Consider the following 13545-nt stretch of genomic DNA (forward strand, 5'->3'; position numbering starts at 1 on the left):
ATTTTTTACTTCTCATCTATCGCTTCAGCTCGAATTAGTAGCCTTTATTATCCTTTTAAGCTGTTCAGAAACTTAACTGCGCACCATGCTTTCTCATACGCCATGCAGTTCAAGTTGAAGTAGTAAACGCCAGAGTCTGAACCGGGGCTAATCATTGCAGCTGAAGGCATAAGCATAGGTACACACCGGCGCTAGTGTTGCAGCCCTGTGTTCTTGTTTGCATTAATTAAGATAACTGCACTGGAATCTCGATAAATAAAAATTGCTTAAACGGAACTGCCTCCTAAACAGAACACCATCCTCATGGTTGGTTGGCTTTGCATTCATGCAATTGTATTCAGCTTTGTCTCTCAGTAAAAGGAACTCCTGATAAACGAAACCAATTTCCCTGGTCCCTTCAGGTTCCGTTTAAAGAGAGTCCACTATACAGACATGGGTTTTCAAAAGCAAGAAAAGGATCACTGATTAAACATCTGAAGCCAACGTTAAAAAATACTAGTATGAAAGAAGGGATGACTTCAATGATGAGTGACACTTACCCCAGAATTCCTTGCCACTGTCACTGGCTCGGTTTTTGTTGAACTCTCCAATGAAGCCAAAGCCAAGAGAAACAGAGCGAGACAGGACCCTGCCGTACTTATTCTCAGCCAAGCAGTGGTACTTTCCCCTGTCTGTGGTCTAGATGGGAAAGAAAAAAAAAATGATTAATGACACAAAAAATAAACACGTTGTGACCCCCATTTAGCTTTCGCCAACGAACAACACCAGCGCTGGCACATCTTGTGTCACTTTCTGTCACATCAGCTCCGACCACTTTGGCAAGCTTTACCAACATAGCCAACGAAGAGCTCGTCACTGCGCTCCTCCCAGACAAAATACAGCTTCCCCCGTACAAATGCTCATACATACAAATACAATAGCGAGATGCTGACAGGCCAGACTGGTTACACTGCTTCTTATTATGTTTCTATACTTTAAGTCACAACAATCATCTACTTTGAACCGATTTCAGGTTCCTTCTCATTTTTTCAGCCAAAGTGGCTGCTTTATAAAGAAAGAAAGTCTACAAAGAGAGCAGCAATGTAAACCTGCTTATTTCTTAGTTTCATACGTTTTTTTTTTTTTTGAAAAGGTGAATTTTACCTATCTATTCTTAAAATTTTGTTGTTCTTTTCTCCTGGTTGAACATTTTGTATTCTACTGGTCAGTCTGGAGCGAATTCACATACTCCGCTGGCCACTTCAATCAAATCACACTATGGCAGAGCAGCTCTCTTGCTCTGCCACCACAGCCCACCTTCAGCCAGAGATTCAAGTGTGTGCTGCATCACTTCAGCTAACCGAAGCAACGAGTGTGTCATGTCCTAATGCTCTGCATATGTATCAGCATACAACACTGTGCCTATCTGTATGATGGCTACATTTTACGCTAACCAAAGGCTACAGCCAACAGAAGTAGCAACACTGAAGCTGCCCCGGTGCCTTCGCATTCATAACTACATTAGAAGAAATGAATGGTCCTCATCTGCGGTCGTGGCCATGGGTGGCGTTGGCTAACATTCCCACACACAGATCTAATACACATACACAAACACCCAATACACTGGATGGCTAGACAGTTACAGCCATAACTCAATGGGTAGAGCATCGCATGCAAACTGAGGAAAATTTGGGTTCAACTACCACGTGCAGCAAGTTGTCTTTTCAGAAAAGTAAAATACCAAGCAAGCAACTTTCCTGTTTACGTTCTCCCATTCTTTCCACACCACTTTACCGCACCCCTTTGCACGAAAAGTTGTCTTTTCATCCATTTTCATTTACTGTTGGCTTTTACACTTGCGACTACTAAAAAATTCACCGACGATTACGATACTCTCTAATGCGAAATTTGACTGCAGCTCTATCCGCGATTTCATTTTGCTATATATTGGCTGGCGCAAACAATTTGTGTTGTGCGGCAAATTCTAAATGGAACGAAGTGCGGCGCAACTGCCTCGCTAACTGAGGGATCATGAGAGGAAGCGCCTTGTTTTCATTTATGGTATCGATGGGCGCACTTGCTGCATACCTTATTGACGGCGTCATCAGCAAACAGACAACGCGCGCTACTCTGGCGCCATCTCGCAGCAATCACTGCCACAGAAAACATCTTGCGCGACACTATGCTTTTCTTCTCACGCTTTAGCCATACCCTCCTCCTCCGCTTTCCTCCTCGTGCTTTCTTCACTATCATTCTCTTTCATCCTCTGCTTCGCTCTGCCTTCGCTCTTTCATCCGTTGTAGTGCTCGTTCACTTCGTTACGCCGAGGGACGGCGACACTGAACGCAGGAACAGGCGCCCAAGAGTTGCGCTCTAAAATCGAGCCCTTCGGCTCCCCTCCCCCCCTTCTCATTCAGGACAGAGCAGAAGTCTCACTGTTTACGGAAGTGGGCACATGCAGGAAACTTCTGCGACAATCCGTAGTGCAGCATATTGGTTTTCGATTAGCAACATCCTGAGTACTCGGTTCACGGATTCAGACAACACTTCTAAGTTGACCAGCAGAATTTACCAAAGAGCAAGGACACAATTATGCCTAAAAGAACCATTGGGTAGTTGTACACTCTCCTAGTCACTCTTGAGACAGGAGGAAAGAAGGGTGACACTTGCTTAGTGAACATACCTGATCGGGGTTATGAATTATCAAGGTCCCATCCGTTTGAGTGTACCGACCATTGGAGAGTGGGTCAATGCGAATGTTTAGGAGTTCGTCATTTGAGTACTCCTCCTGAAGAAACAGTAAGAAAAAGGAATGGAGGACAAAAAAAGCAAACAAAAACAAATTGTGACTCAGCACTTTAATATTTATAAACCCCAGAAAGAAGATTTAGCTGTTTCACACAAAAAGGCCCATGTCAGGCTACAGGTCACCACCATCAGGAATGAGCATGAACCTCATTTACAAGTACAAGTACCGTAGAACCTAGTTCATACGTACTGGAAAACAGATTTTGCGAGAAAAAATGTACTAACCAGGAAAGCATACAGTCCAAAGTCACTAATAAAATTGGCAGACTTAACTTAGTTGAAATCTACAGAAGGCAAAACGTAGCGCGAATTGTTGCAGCACAAAATGCCGATGTGCACAAAGCTGGTGGGGGCTGAGCAGCCCGAGATGTGCGTGGTCATTTTCACAGCTTCTGCAAGCTTACGTTTGTGTTCTTCAAATTCGGCCCGAGCCAGCTGCATTTTAAAACGGGGCTTTTTGGTGAGAAGTTTGAACGTGGACACTCGACACCAATCGTTGTGGCATGGGACGCCAATGCACGTGGAGCTGGCGGTGCCTAAGTGATCGTTGCCGTTCAATTGGAAATTGCCGTATTTCTTTCTTTGCAAAACCAGAACAAAATTTAGATTGTGGGTGGTTCCAAAGTATGATGCTGCCTCAGCAAAACATGACTCTCAATTCACACCACCTGCAGCAAGGAACAGTGGCGTATTTGGATTATAAGTTGTTAAAAGCGTGCACTACACTACCAACAACACTACGTCACACACGCTGTGGAACAGGTAGGTGAAGATGCCTATCGCAATAAAGTTGGCGGTGACAGCCGTGAATGCGGTGTGCGACAACTGGGGAGGAGGTTTGCTGGAACCAGAATAGAAAATTGAGCACACGCTGGCATTTTTCACGTGAGATGGGTGGGCGAGTACTGCGGGGAAGCTGCTGCAGTTGGTGGCTACTACTCTTGATCGCGTGCACCTCTTGTCTTTTCTTGTTTACATGGGACCTAGCGGACGGAAAATGTATTATACAATCGCATTTTATCGGTTTACTGAATGCTGGTGCAGAAAAATCATATTCTCCGGGAACGTATGAACCAGTAAAGAAGAAGGCTAATCACATAGGGTCATTTCTTGTGTTCTCGATCACGATGAGAAATTGTGCGTAACGGGATCATATTGACGAGGTTCTAGTGTAGTTGCACCACAAGATTAGCCACTTCTCAACACTGCATTACTGTTGTGCTGCAGGTATAACTACAAGACAAAAAGAAAATCATTTCTTAAGAGGCAAATGCACATCCTGGTGGAAATTTTCCTCAAGCAGGAAGTAAACGTAAATTTTTATCAAGCTGTAGGAACTGATCTAAACGGCACATCTGAAGGTCACAGTGCAGCTGGTATTTCCATCAAAAATTCCACCTGCACCAACAAGAAAGGAAAAAAAAATAAAGCTGACAGCTGCCTGTTGATACTATAGAGATTAAAATTATGACCTGGCATTTTTATGGTGTCACAGTGCTACTACGTACTGCTGAAAGCTGGGCTAGTTGGCTGCTGGCATTATGAAACATGGCATCATGAAGACATAGACATGTCCGTCTTGTGCACACTGCACTTATGTCTTTGTCTTCCTTAGCGCTGCAATCATGTTTCATAACGTCACAGTGACTTTTACAAAGCTCACATAGACAGTGGCATCAGATCTGCCCCTAGGCTAGTATTTAAAGAAAAAAGAAAGAAACATTAAATTACGGGGTTTTACATGCCAAAACCATGATCTGATTATGAGGCATGCCGTAGTGGGGGACTCCGGAAATTTGGACCACTTGGTGTTCTTTAATGTACACCTAAATCTAAGTACCAGGGTGCTTTCACATTTCACCCCCCTCAAAGTGGGGCCGCCATGGCTCGGATTCGATCCTGCGACCTCATGCTTAGCAGCCCAACACCTAGGCTAGTATTGCGAGAAAATTTATGCCTGCAGCAGGTCTATCATTCAGCTTCACAGCAGATGCAGACAGAACAGGCACATGCAATTGTACACCACAGGGCTTTAGGACCGCGAGTGCCCACCTTGAACCAGTGGTATGTGGGCGGCGGGTTTCCCTCAGCCACGCAGCGCAGGGAGATGTCGTTGGTTTGGCTGCGGCCGCTGAGGTCGAAGATGATCTCCTCGGGCTCCTCGACAAAGTAAGGGCCCCGAGGAAGCTCCTCTCGGTTGGTCAGGATGTAGCCAAAGTCTGTGAGCAGGGGGTGGGGCAGGTTGAAAGGGCCAGGAAGTGAAAAAATTTGGCAATCTGCTCCTTGCAGGGCAGTGGAGGGCTTACAGTCAAAGTTCTAAGCTGGGACAGTTGGGGCTCGTTGGACGAATTCGTACATTACTCTGAGCAGGGGGTGCCAGCGAACAGAACAGAAAAGCAGGGAAGGAAACCGAGAAGAGACAAATACGAAGTTTTGAAGGTAGGGTTGTGTATGGGTGTACCATTCAGTTTGTTGAAGACACCATTTTAATGAAATAAAGTCCGTAGCAAGTCCAGCTCACTACCTTCAACACAGTAGTATTTGTCTCTTGTCAATTTCCTGTTTTCCTACCCTGTTCTATGGCATCCCGCTACCGTGAGTTGGCTTACATTCAGTATGGCAAACAGCCCAGACAATGAGATAGCATATTTGTTCTGCTTGTATCACTTGTCCTGTCATCTGTACTAATTGCCCTTTAGACAGTCAAAAATCAAAAGCAACTTAATTTCAGCTCTTCTTGGAACTTTGCAGCCTGCTGTACTGTGAGGCACCCACCAGCTTGCAACATTGTGCTAGTTTTTGTCCAGCTACAGAACTTCCAAAAAGAGCTTTCAAAAAATTACACCTCTGCTGTCCTCACAAACTAGATCCATACCCTTAGCAGGGGTACAGGCAGTCAAAAAGCAGCAAATGGCATCAAGGTACAAAATGCCTGTGTTTTCGTGGGGCTCTTGCACAATACAGTGAATTCCTTAGTGCCTCAGCCTATCTGATCACGCATGCCCAAAGCAGTCGAAACATGAAGCAAATTACTCTGAAAAAGACCTGGTCTATTATGCCAGGAACCAAGTTATCATTTAACAAATCTTGTGTTTAATTTATATCAACACAAAAGCAAACCTTTATACATTTATGCAGTCCAATCAGTGGCTAGTCACTTAAACGTCACAAGTTTGATGTCCTTGCTTATTTCTCTTTGCTTGCATAGAGAAGAAAAATTAAAACTTTCTTTTATTTGCTTTGCTGTTCTCTCTTTCACTTGAAGAAAGAAAAGGTCAGCCTAGCATGTGACTGTCTATTTTATGTCATTTTTTTTTCTATCATCCAAACCCGTTACAGTGGTGATAGAGTATGCCAGGAATGACTGCGCTTGGCAACAGTGGAAGCTCACCTTCCACATAGGCAACTTGCATGCTGCACAAGACATCGACAGGTGCAGTGATTTGGTTACAGACCAAACTCTTTCCGATGGAATAAGAATTATTGGCTTGCATCTTCTCCACAAAATATCGCACAACATTATCAATTCTCCACCACCCCTTGTAGCATAATACACTTGCAAACTCCAACACATTAAAATCCTTGTTGTTTTATTCGCCCAGACTGATTCACAAGTGTCCAATTCTCCAATGGCACAATTTTCACAATTCTGTTAATTTAGCTAATCAGCCATCTTTGTGTCCATACAGTGTTTCATCATTATTTTACATTTATCCCTGCTGTCATAATTTCTTTAATAACCCATTGTGCAATATCAAGGTTTCATTGTTCCATTACAGTAAGCAGTGGTCATTTAATTTTTGAAGACTAATAAATTCTATTATGTGTTATGCATACTTGTTTCTTATGTCTTCTGAATATATTGTCGTGTTATGCCATTTTCACGCAGTGCACCATGCTAAAGGCATGATGCTGTTAATCGCCATCTACACCAATAAGAAAAAACGCCGATCAGCTACAACAATGAAAAATACTGCAGGTACGCATGTCAACATTTGAGCATTGCACATACCGAGAGGTCGTTCCTGGATGTAAATCTGGAACAGACGCTCCTTGGGTATCTCACAGATGAATGCCAGTTCATCTCCTGGAGCTACCTTCTGCAGACCCCAGCGATTCAGCTCAGTAGAAAAGCTGCACAAAGCAGAGAGAATAGAAATTGGGAGGAGAAATTATTTAATGTTTCTGAAAAGAGTGGATTTCTTTTTTTATATGCATCTACTTTGCCATTCATCTCTAAAAGATACGATGCCAGGAATGCTTATAGCAATCATTTTTTTACTGTCCTTGTTTAAAAAAATAGCAAAAGACACCGAGTTATTTATTTGTGTGTCATGTTATTTGTATGTCACACGCCTTGCATATGACGCAAGTTAGCGCAACCATTCTCATAAACAGTTAATTCGTCACCGGCAGTAAAGGGTCAAGGTGAAGCTAATGTTAAGCGAAAAGTGCAAGTTCCTCCAATGTTCCACATGCTGAAAGAAAACCTTTGTCTCAAATCGTGCAGATATACAAGACAGAAAATTTAGGCCTAAAGAGCACTCTCAGTGGCACATGAATTCATTATAATGTACCACCCATGTATGCTGTCCTGTTAGAACCACCTTCAAATTCTCATTGAAGCTCCCACCTTGGATTGTACATACAGGAACAATCTTGTCCTACAGCCACAGCAAGCTGTAACCCAGCACTGCTGTTCTTACGAACATATTTCACATATAGTCCTGTACAATCCTTTAAGCCTCAAGATCTGAAGCAAACATAAAAAAGGAAAGTAAAAGAAAAAGAAAATTTTAAAAATTTGGGATTTTACATACCAAAAGCATGATCTGATTATGAGGCATGGCGTAGTGGGGGACCCCGGATTAATTCTGACCACCTGGCGTAGTTTAACATATACCCAATGTACACATATTACATGGGCGTTATTGCTTTTCACTCCCATCGAAATGTATCTGCTGCAGCCGGGATTTGATTCAGCTCCTTCAGGCTTAGCGGCGCAAAGCCACAGGCACTACGCCGGATCTGAAGCAAATATTTCAGCTGCTTGCAACCCGTCCCGCTCTCCTAGGGTATTCGAAAGTTCTTCCCAACATTGCATTTAGGCCCATATAGCTCATGCAACGTGGTCATCATGTAGACGACCAGAAAGGAATAATTTGTAGCACGCAGCCAACTGCAGGAGAGCTATAAATCCGACATGTAGCACACTTCTATCATGCAGCGCTGTAATGAATGCAGGCAAGCTTCTTTGCGCATAAACGAGTGACTTGCTTACTTATAGGAGACATATTTCCAAAGGTAACCGTCCGGCTGAGGCAGCCAGAGGTTTTCGATGTTGCTGAACTGGGCGTTGTCACCTTCCCAGGTCCACACGTTGTCACCACTCTCAAAGCCACTTGTGAACCATCTGGAGAAGCCCGAGCAACAAATATGCATGATTGAAATTAAATTCTGCAAAGCTGGCACACTAAGGGGACACTAACCAGAAACACCAAATCAATTCAGACTGATTCATTATTGTTTGGAAACTCTACTGTCGTTAATTTTGCGACACTGGGTGGATTATTAGGATAGAAAATGAAGGTCAAAGTTATGTTGCTTTACTTTCACGACAAAAACTCCATGTCGGTACGTCAGCGAGATGTCACGGATTTCAAATCACTTTATTGTGTCTGGGCTGATTGGTTCAATAAAATTTCCAGAAACTTGCCGTGCTCAGTCCTTGGCTCCTTTAGAGTACAATTTAGTCCAATTTTACTGATCGACAATAAACTAGGCCCCAGCAGATGCCATCAAAATCCATGAGGTCACGACAACTTGATGCGAGAACTTGAAGGCAACATCGCCACCCGCCTGTTCTTTTTGCCCCCTTTTCTGGCTTACTAAGCGGCTGCTCATTTTTGGTATCGTAGATGGGTAATTTACTAACACACGTGAAACCATTTTTCTCTTTAGAACTAGGATTTGCGAATTATTCCCTATGTATGTTTTTATGTTAATGTGTTATTTGTATATATGTGTTCAAAACAAATAATAATAATTTATTTTAACATGACCGAGTAGTGGTTTGGGCAAGTTGGAAATTTCTAGCCATAGCAAATAGTGGCATTGTTGTGGACATTGCAGATGAGGAACAAGGATGGATGCGATACACAGCACCTTCTTTCAACTAATTTTTACTTTGAAAGAAAAAAATGGGGGGGGGGGAGGGCACTTGCATGGAAATGCATGCAGCAAAAGTGTTGCACGCGCGTGGTTGCTCGTAGTCCCATTGCATGAGTACTGATATAAGTTTTTGTATTTGCAAGGCTAACAAAAGTGCTTTCTTTTCTGTTCTTCCAGTCCCTTATCCGCTGGTGTGCGATAGCTCAGTGCCTGCTATGGTTGGCCTAGCAAATAAAGCTTACAGTGGGCCAGTATAACGTAAAACTATTCCAATCATTTTTATTCTAAATTGGCCTCCGTGACAGATCAGAATGGCTCGAGTCCAGCCCATATGGGCGGGCGCCATGCCCATATGGGCTGAACCTGAGCCATTTTGACCTATCACGCACGAATGGCTAACGGCGAATTTAGAATAAAAACAGATTGGAATCGTTCTACATTATACCGGCCCAGGCATATCAATTGCTACAACATTGCTAAATTGGACTGGGCAAAAATTAAAGCAATCAGTGCAGTAGTTTCCGACTCTGAGCAAGCATTTTTGATCTCACTTAGCTGGAGCAATAAAATGAACATCTCAAACGCTGCAACTATATATATAACATAAATAAAACTTGACAACACGTTGTCATAACCAGCACAGAAGTTGTCTTACAAAAGTCATTATGGGCAAATATATGTAGGCAGAGCAACCAGTACTTGCCAAAGAGCATATCAGTGCCAAAACAATGGCTAGTAGCATTAAATACAGCATGCATAATAAAATGCATCAAGTACAGGATGGAAAAGGTATATGAGAACTCAATGATGCCAATACTTAAGATTGACAAGAGCTTCATTGATGCAATATGCATTACAGCAGTATTTTTCAATCGTTACTTATGACGCATCTGCATAAGATATTTTACGGGAGCGCAAACATGAGTGCTTTTACTACATTCCCCTACAGTTTTGGTGCTGTCTGTTGTTTAGATCGTCATTCCTAAGATAGCTGTACTTGAAGCAGCCACTTCAGAGATGACAGTCAAAACAGACAGCACAGACAGTGACATAACACAAGGTGAACGCACTAAAGGCAGCTATGCTTATGCTCCTGCAAAAAATATATTTTTCAGACACATCATGACCCCCATTATCGGTGCAACAATAAAGATCATAACTCAAAGGGCATCCTGCAAACAAAAATGAAAGACAGTGTTTGACATAAACTACCCCTCTTTTGCTGACAAACAATCTTGCATCCAATTGGCCCAAGCTGGCTGCACTTCTTGACTGTTGCATTGTTTACAGGTACTACAAGCCCACTGCATCACACACTAGCATACCTGCCAATTTGAGAACTTTAAAATTAGTAAAAACACAAGTAGCAGGAAACTTGCGACAGCACAAACTGACAAGCAACTGACAGTCTTTAAATCACAGTCACTTTTTCAGCAACTTCACTGTTGCCAATTTTGCCTGCTTCGGGAACTTGACAGAGCAAACATGCGCAAAGCAGGTATTCCCATGATTTCGTCTACAATCACAAGATTTCTAAGGGTATGGTCGGAGACCTACCAGCGAAACTTTTTTTGCGAACAGAATTTATTTTTCTTGAATCTTTACAAAACATTCACAAAATTGTAGAACGAGCCCAAATTTGTAGGCTTTAAAGAAAATCCAGGAGAGTTGGAAGGTAAGCATTAGATAAAAGAAGCCCACTCCCACGCACCACAACCTACTCACGTAACTGGACACGGATTGCTCACCTCCGATGCTGAGGGTCATGCTCCCGCAACCAGTCGATGACAAAACGGTGCTCTTCAAATGTGTTCACCGAGATCAGATCACAGTTGTAGGCCTGGCAGGCCTCCTTGGCACCGTCCCGCGTCCGGGTTGGAGAGCGGTTGAACTTGTAGCACGACTGGCCAAAGTCCACCCATCCGCGAGGACACTCCTGACCACAAACGGCTAGGCAGACGATGGCGACAACAATGCCCATCAAAAGGAACCCTTGTCACGTGTGCAAATCAATGCATTCGTTTCTCTCTTTTTCTCTTGAAAGTGAAAGTGTAGGAGGCGAGCCCCCTTCTTTGCAAATTGAACGCATTAGGAACTGACGATATCACTGTAAAAAAAAATGCAGCCTGCGATATATAAAATGTCATGCTTTGTTACAATCCCCCTAAGAGTGAGCGTACCTCCTCAGCCTCCCGTCGCCAGTAACGCTTTCTGTCTGATATCTCATATGTACTGGATTTCTAAGTAAACTCGGCAGGATAAGGCTTGTAACATGGCTTTTTAAACACTTTCCCCTTACACTTACATTGTACCACACTCTTTCACTGTATAGTTATAATTTAGTGTCTTGCATTTTTATGTCTCCGGACAGGCCGTCATTGGAATCTGAACCTGGCAACGTTTAACGTTAGAACGTTATCTAGTGAGGCGAGTCTAGCAGTGTTATTGGAGAAATTAGAGGGTAGTAAATGGGATATAATAGGGCTCAGTGAGGTTAGGAGGACAAAAGAAGCATATACAGTGCTAAAAAGCAGGCACGTACTGTGCTACCGGGGCTTAGCGGAGAGACAAGAACTAGGAGTCGGATTCCTGATTAATAAGGAAATAGCTGGTAACATACAGGAATTCTATAGCATTAATGAGAGGGTGGCAGGCCTTGTTGTGAAACATAATAAGAGGTACAAATTGAAGGTGGTACAAGTCTATGCCCCTACATGCAGTCATGATGACCAGGAAGTCGAAAGCTTTTATGAAGACGTGGAATCGGCGATGGGTAAAGTCAAAACAAAATACACTATACTGATGGGCGACTTTAATGCCAAGGTAGGCAAGAAGCAGGCTGGAGACAAGTCAGTGGGGGAATATGGCATAGGCTCTAGGAATAGCAGAGGAGAGTTATTAGTAGAGTTTGCAGAACAGAATAATATGCGGATAATGAATACCTTTTTCTGCAAGCGGGTTAGTCGAAAGTGGACGTGGAGGAGCCCGAATGGTGAGACTAGAAATTAAATGGACTTCATACTCTGCGCGAACCCTGGCATCATACAAGATGTAGACGTGCTTGGCAAGGTACGCTGCAGTGACCATAGGATGGTAAGAACTCGAATTAGCCTAGACTTGAGGAGGGAACGGAAGAAAGTGGTACACAAGAAGCCAATCAATGAGTTAGCGGTAAGAGGGAAACTAGAGGAATTCCGGATCAAGCTACAGAACAAGTATTTGGCTTTAAGTCAGGAAGAGGACCTAAGTGTTGAAGCAATGAACGACAATCTCATGGGCATCATTAAGGAGTGCACAATAGAAGTCGGTGGTAACGCCGTTAGACAGGAAACCAGTAAGCTATCGCAGGAGACGAAAGATCTGATCAAGAAACGCCAACGTATGAAAGCCTCTAACCCTACAGCTAGAATAGAACTGGCAGTACTTTCTAAGTTAATCAACAAGTGTAAGACAGCGGACATCAGGAACTATAATATGGATAGAATTGAACAGGCTCTCAGGAACGGAGGAAGCCTAAAAACAGTGAAGAAGAAACTAGGAATAGGCAAGAATCAGATGTGTGCGTTAAGAGACAAAGCCGGCAATATCGTTACTAATATGGATGAGATAGCTCAAGTGGCTGAGGAGTTCTATAGAGATTTATACAATACCAGTGGCACCCACGACGATAGTGGAAGAGAGAATAGCCTAGAGGAATTCAAAATCCCACAGGTAACGCCAGAAGAAGTAAAGAAAGCCTTAGGAGCTATGCAAAGGGGGAAGGCAGCTGGGGAGGATCAGGTAACAGCAGATTTGTTGAAGGATGGTGGTCAAATTGTTCTAGAGAAACTGGCCACCCTGTATACGCAATGCCTCATAACCTCGAGCGTAACGGAATCTTGGAAGAACGCTAACATAATCCTAATCCATAAGAAAGGGAACGCCAAAGACTTGAAAAGTTATAGACCGATCAGCTTACTGTCCGTTGCCTACAAAGTATTTACTAAGGTAATCGCAAATAGAATCAGGAACACCTTAGACTTCTGTCAACCAAAGGGCCAGGCAGGATTCCGTAAAGGCTACTCAACAATAGACCACATTCACACTATCAATCAAGTGATAGAGAAATGTGCAGAATATAACCAACCCTTATATATAGCTTTCATTGATTACGAGAAAGCGTTTGATTCAGTCAAAACCTCAGCAGTCATGGAGGCATTACGGAATCAGGGTGTAGATGAGCCATATGTAAAAATACTGGAAGATATCTATAGTGGCTCCACAGCCACCGTAGCCCTCCACAAAGAAAGAAACAAAATCCCAATAAAGAAAGGCGTCAGACAGGGAGATACGATCTCTCCAATGCTATTCACAGCATGTTTACAGGAGGTATTCAGAGACCTGGAGTGGGAAGAATTGGGGATAAAAGTTGATGGAGAATACCTTAGCAACTTGCGAATCGCTGATGATATTGCCTTGCTTAGTAACTCAGGAGACCAATTGCAATGCATGCTCACTGACCTGGAGAGGCAAAGCAGAAGGGTGGGTCTGAAAATTAATCTGCAGAAAACTAAAGTAATGTTTAACAGTCTCGGAAGAGAACAGCAG

General features: G+C 43.2%; 1 protein-coding gene across 1 annotated transcript in view; it reads right to left on the reverse strand.

Moving 5' to 3' along the window:
• Cont (Contactin) overlaps positions 1–13545 on the reverse strand; it is a 69831-nt gene that overhangs the window by 51908 nt on the left and 4378 nt on the right. Inside the window, exons 3-8 of the mRNA XM_070540911.1 lie at positions 10707–10908; positions 8069–8200; positions 6800–6921; positions 4840–5006; positions 2663–2767; positions 540–678 (exon numbers count right to left, since the gene is read on the reverse strand). Coding sequence (XP_070397012.1) covers positions 540–678; positions 2663–2767; positions 4840–5006; positions 6800–6921; positions 8069–8200; positions 10707–10908 — 867 coding nt within the window. The remainder of the gene's footprint in view (positions 1–539; positions 679–2662; positions 2768–4839; positions 5007–6799; positions 6922–8068; positions 8201–10706; positions 10909–13545) is intronic.

Source organism: Dermacentor albipictus, chromosome 6 (assembly GCF_038994185.2).
Source record: "Dermacentor albipictus isolate Rhodes 1998 colony chromosome 6, USDA_Dalb.pri_finalv2, whole genome shotgun sequence".
Classification (NCBI taxonomy): Eukaryota; Metazoa; Arthropoda; class Arachnida; order Ixodida; family Ixodidae; genus Dermacentor; species Dermacentor albipictus.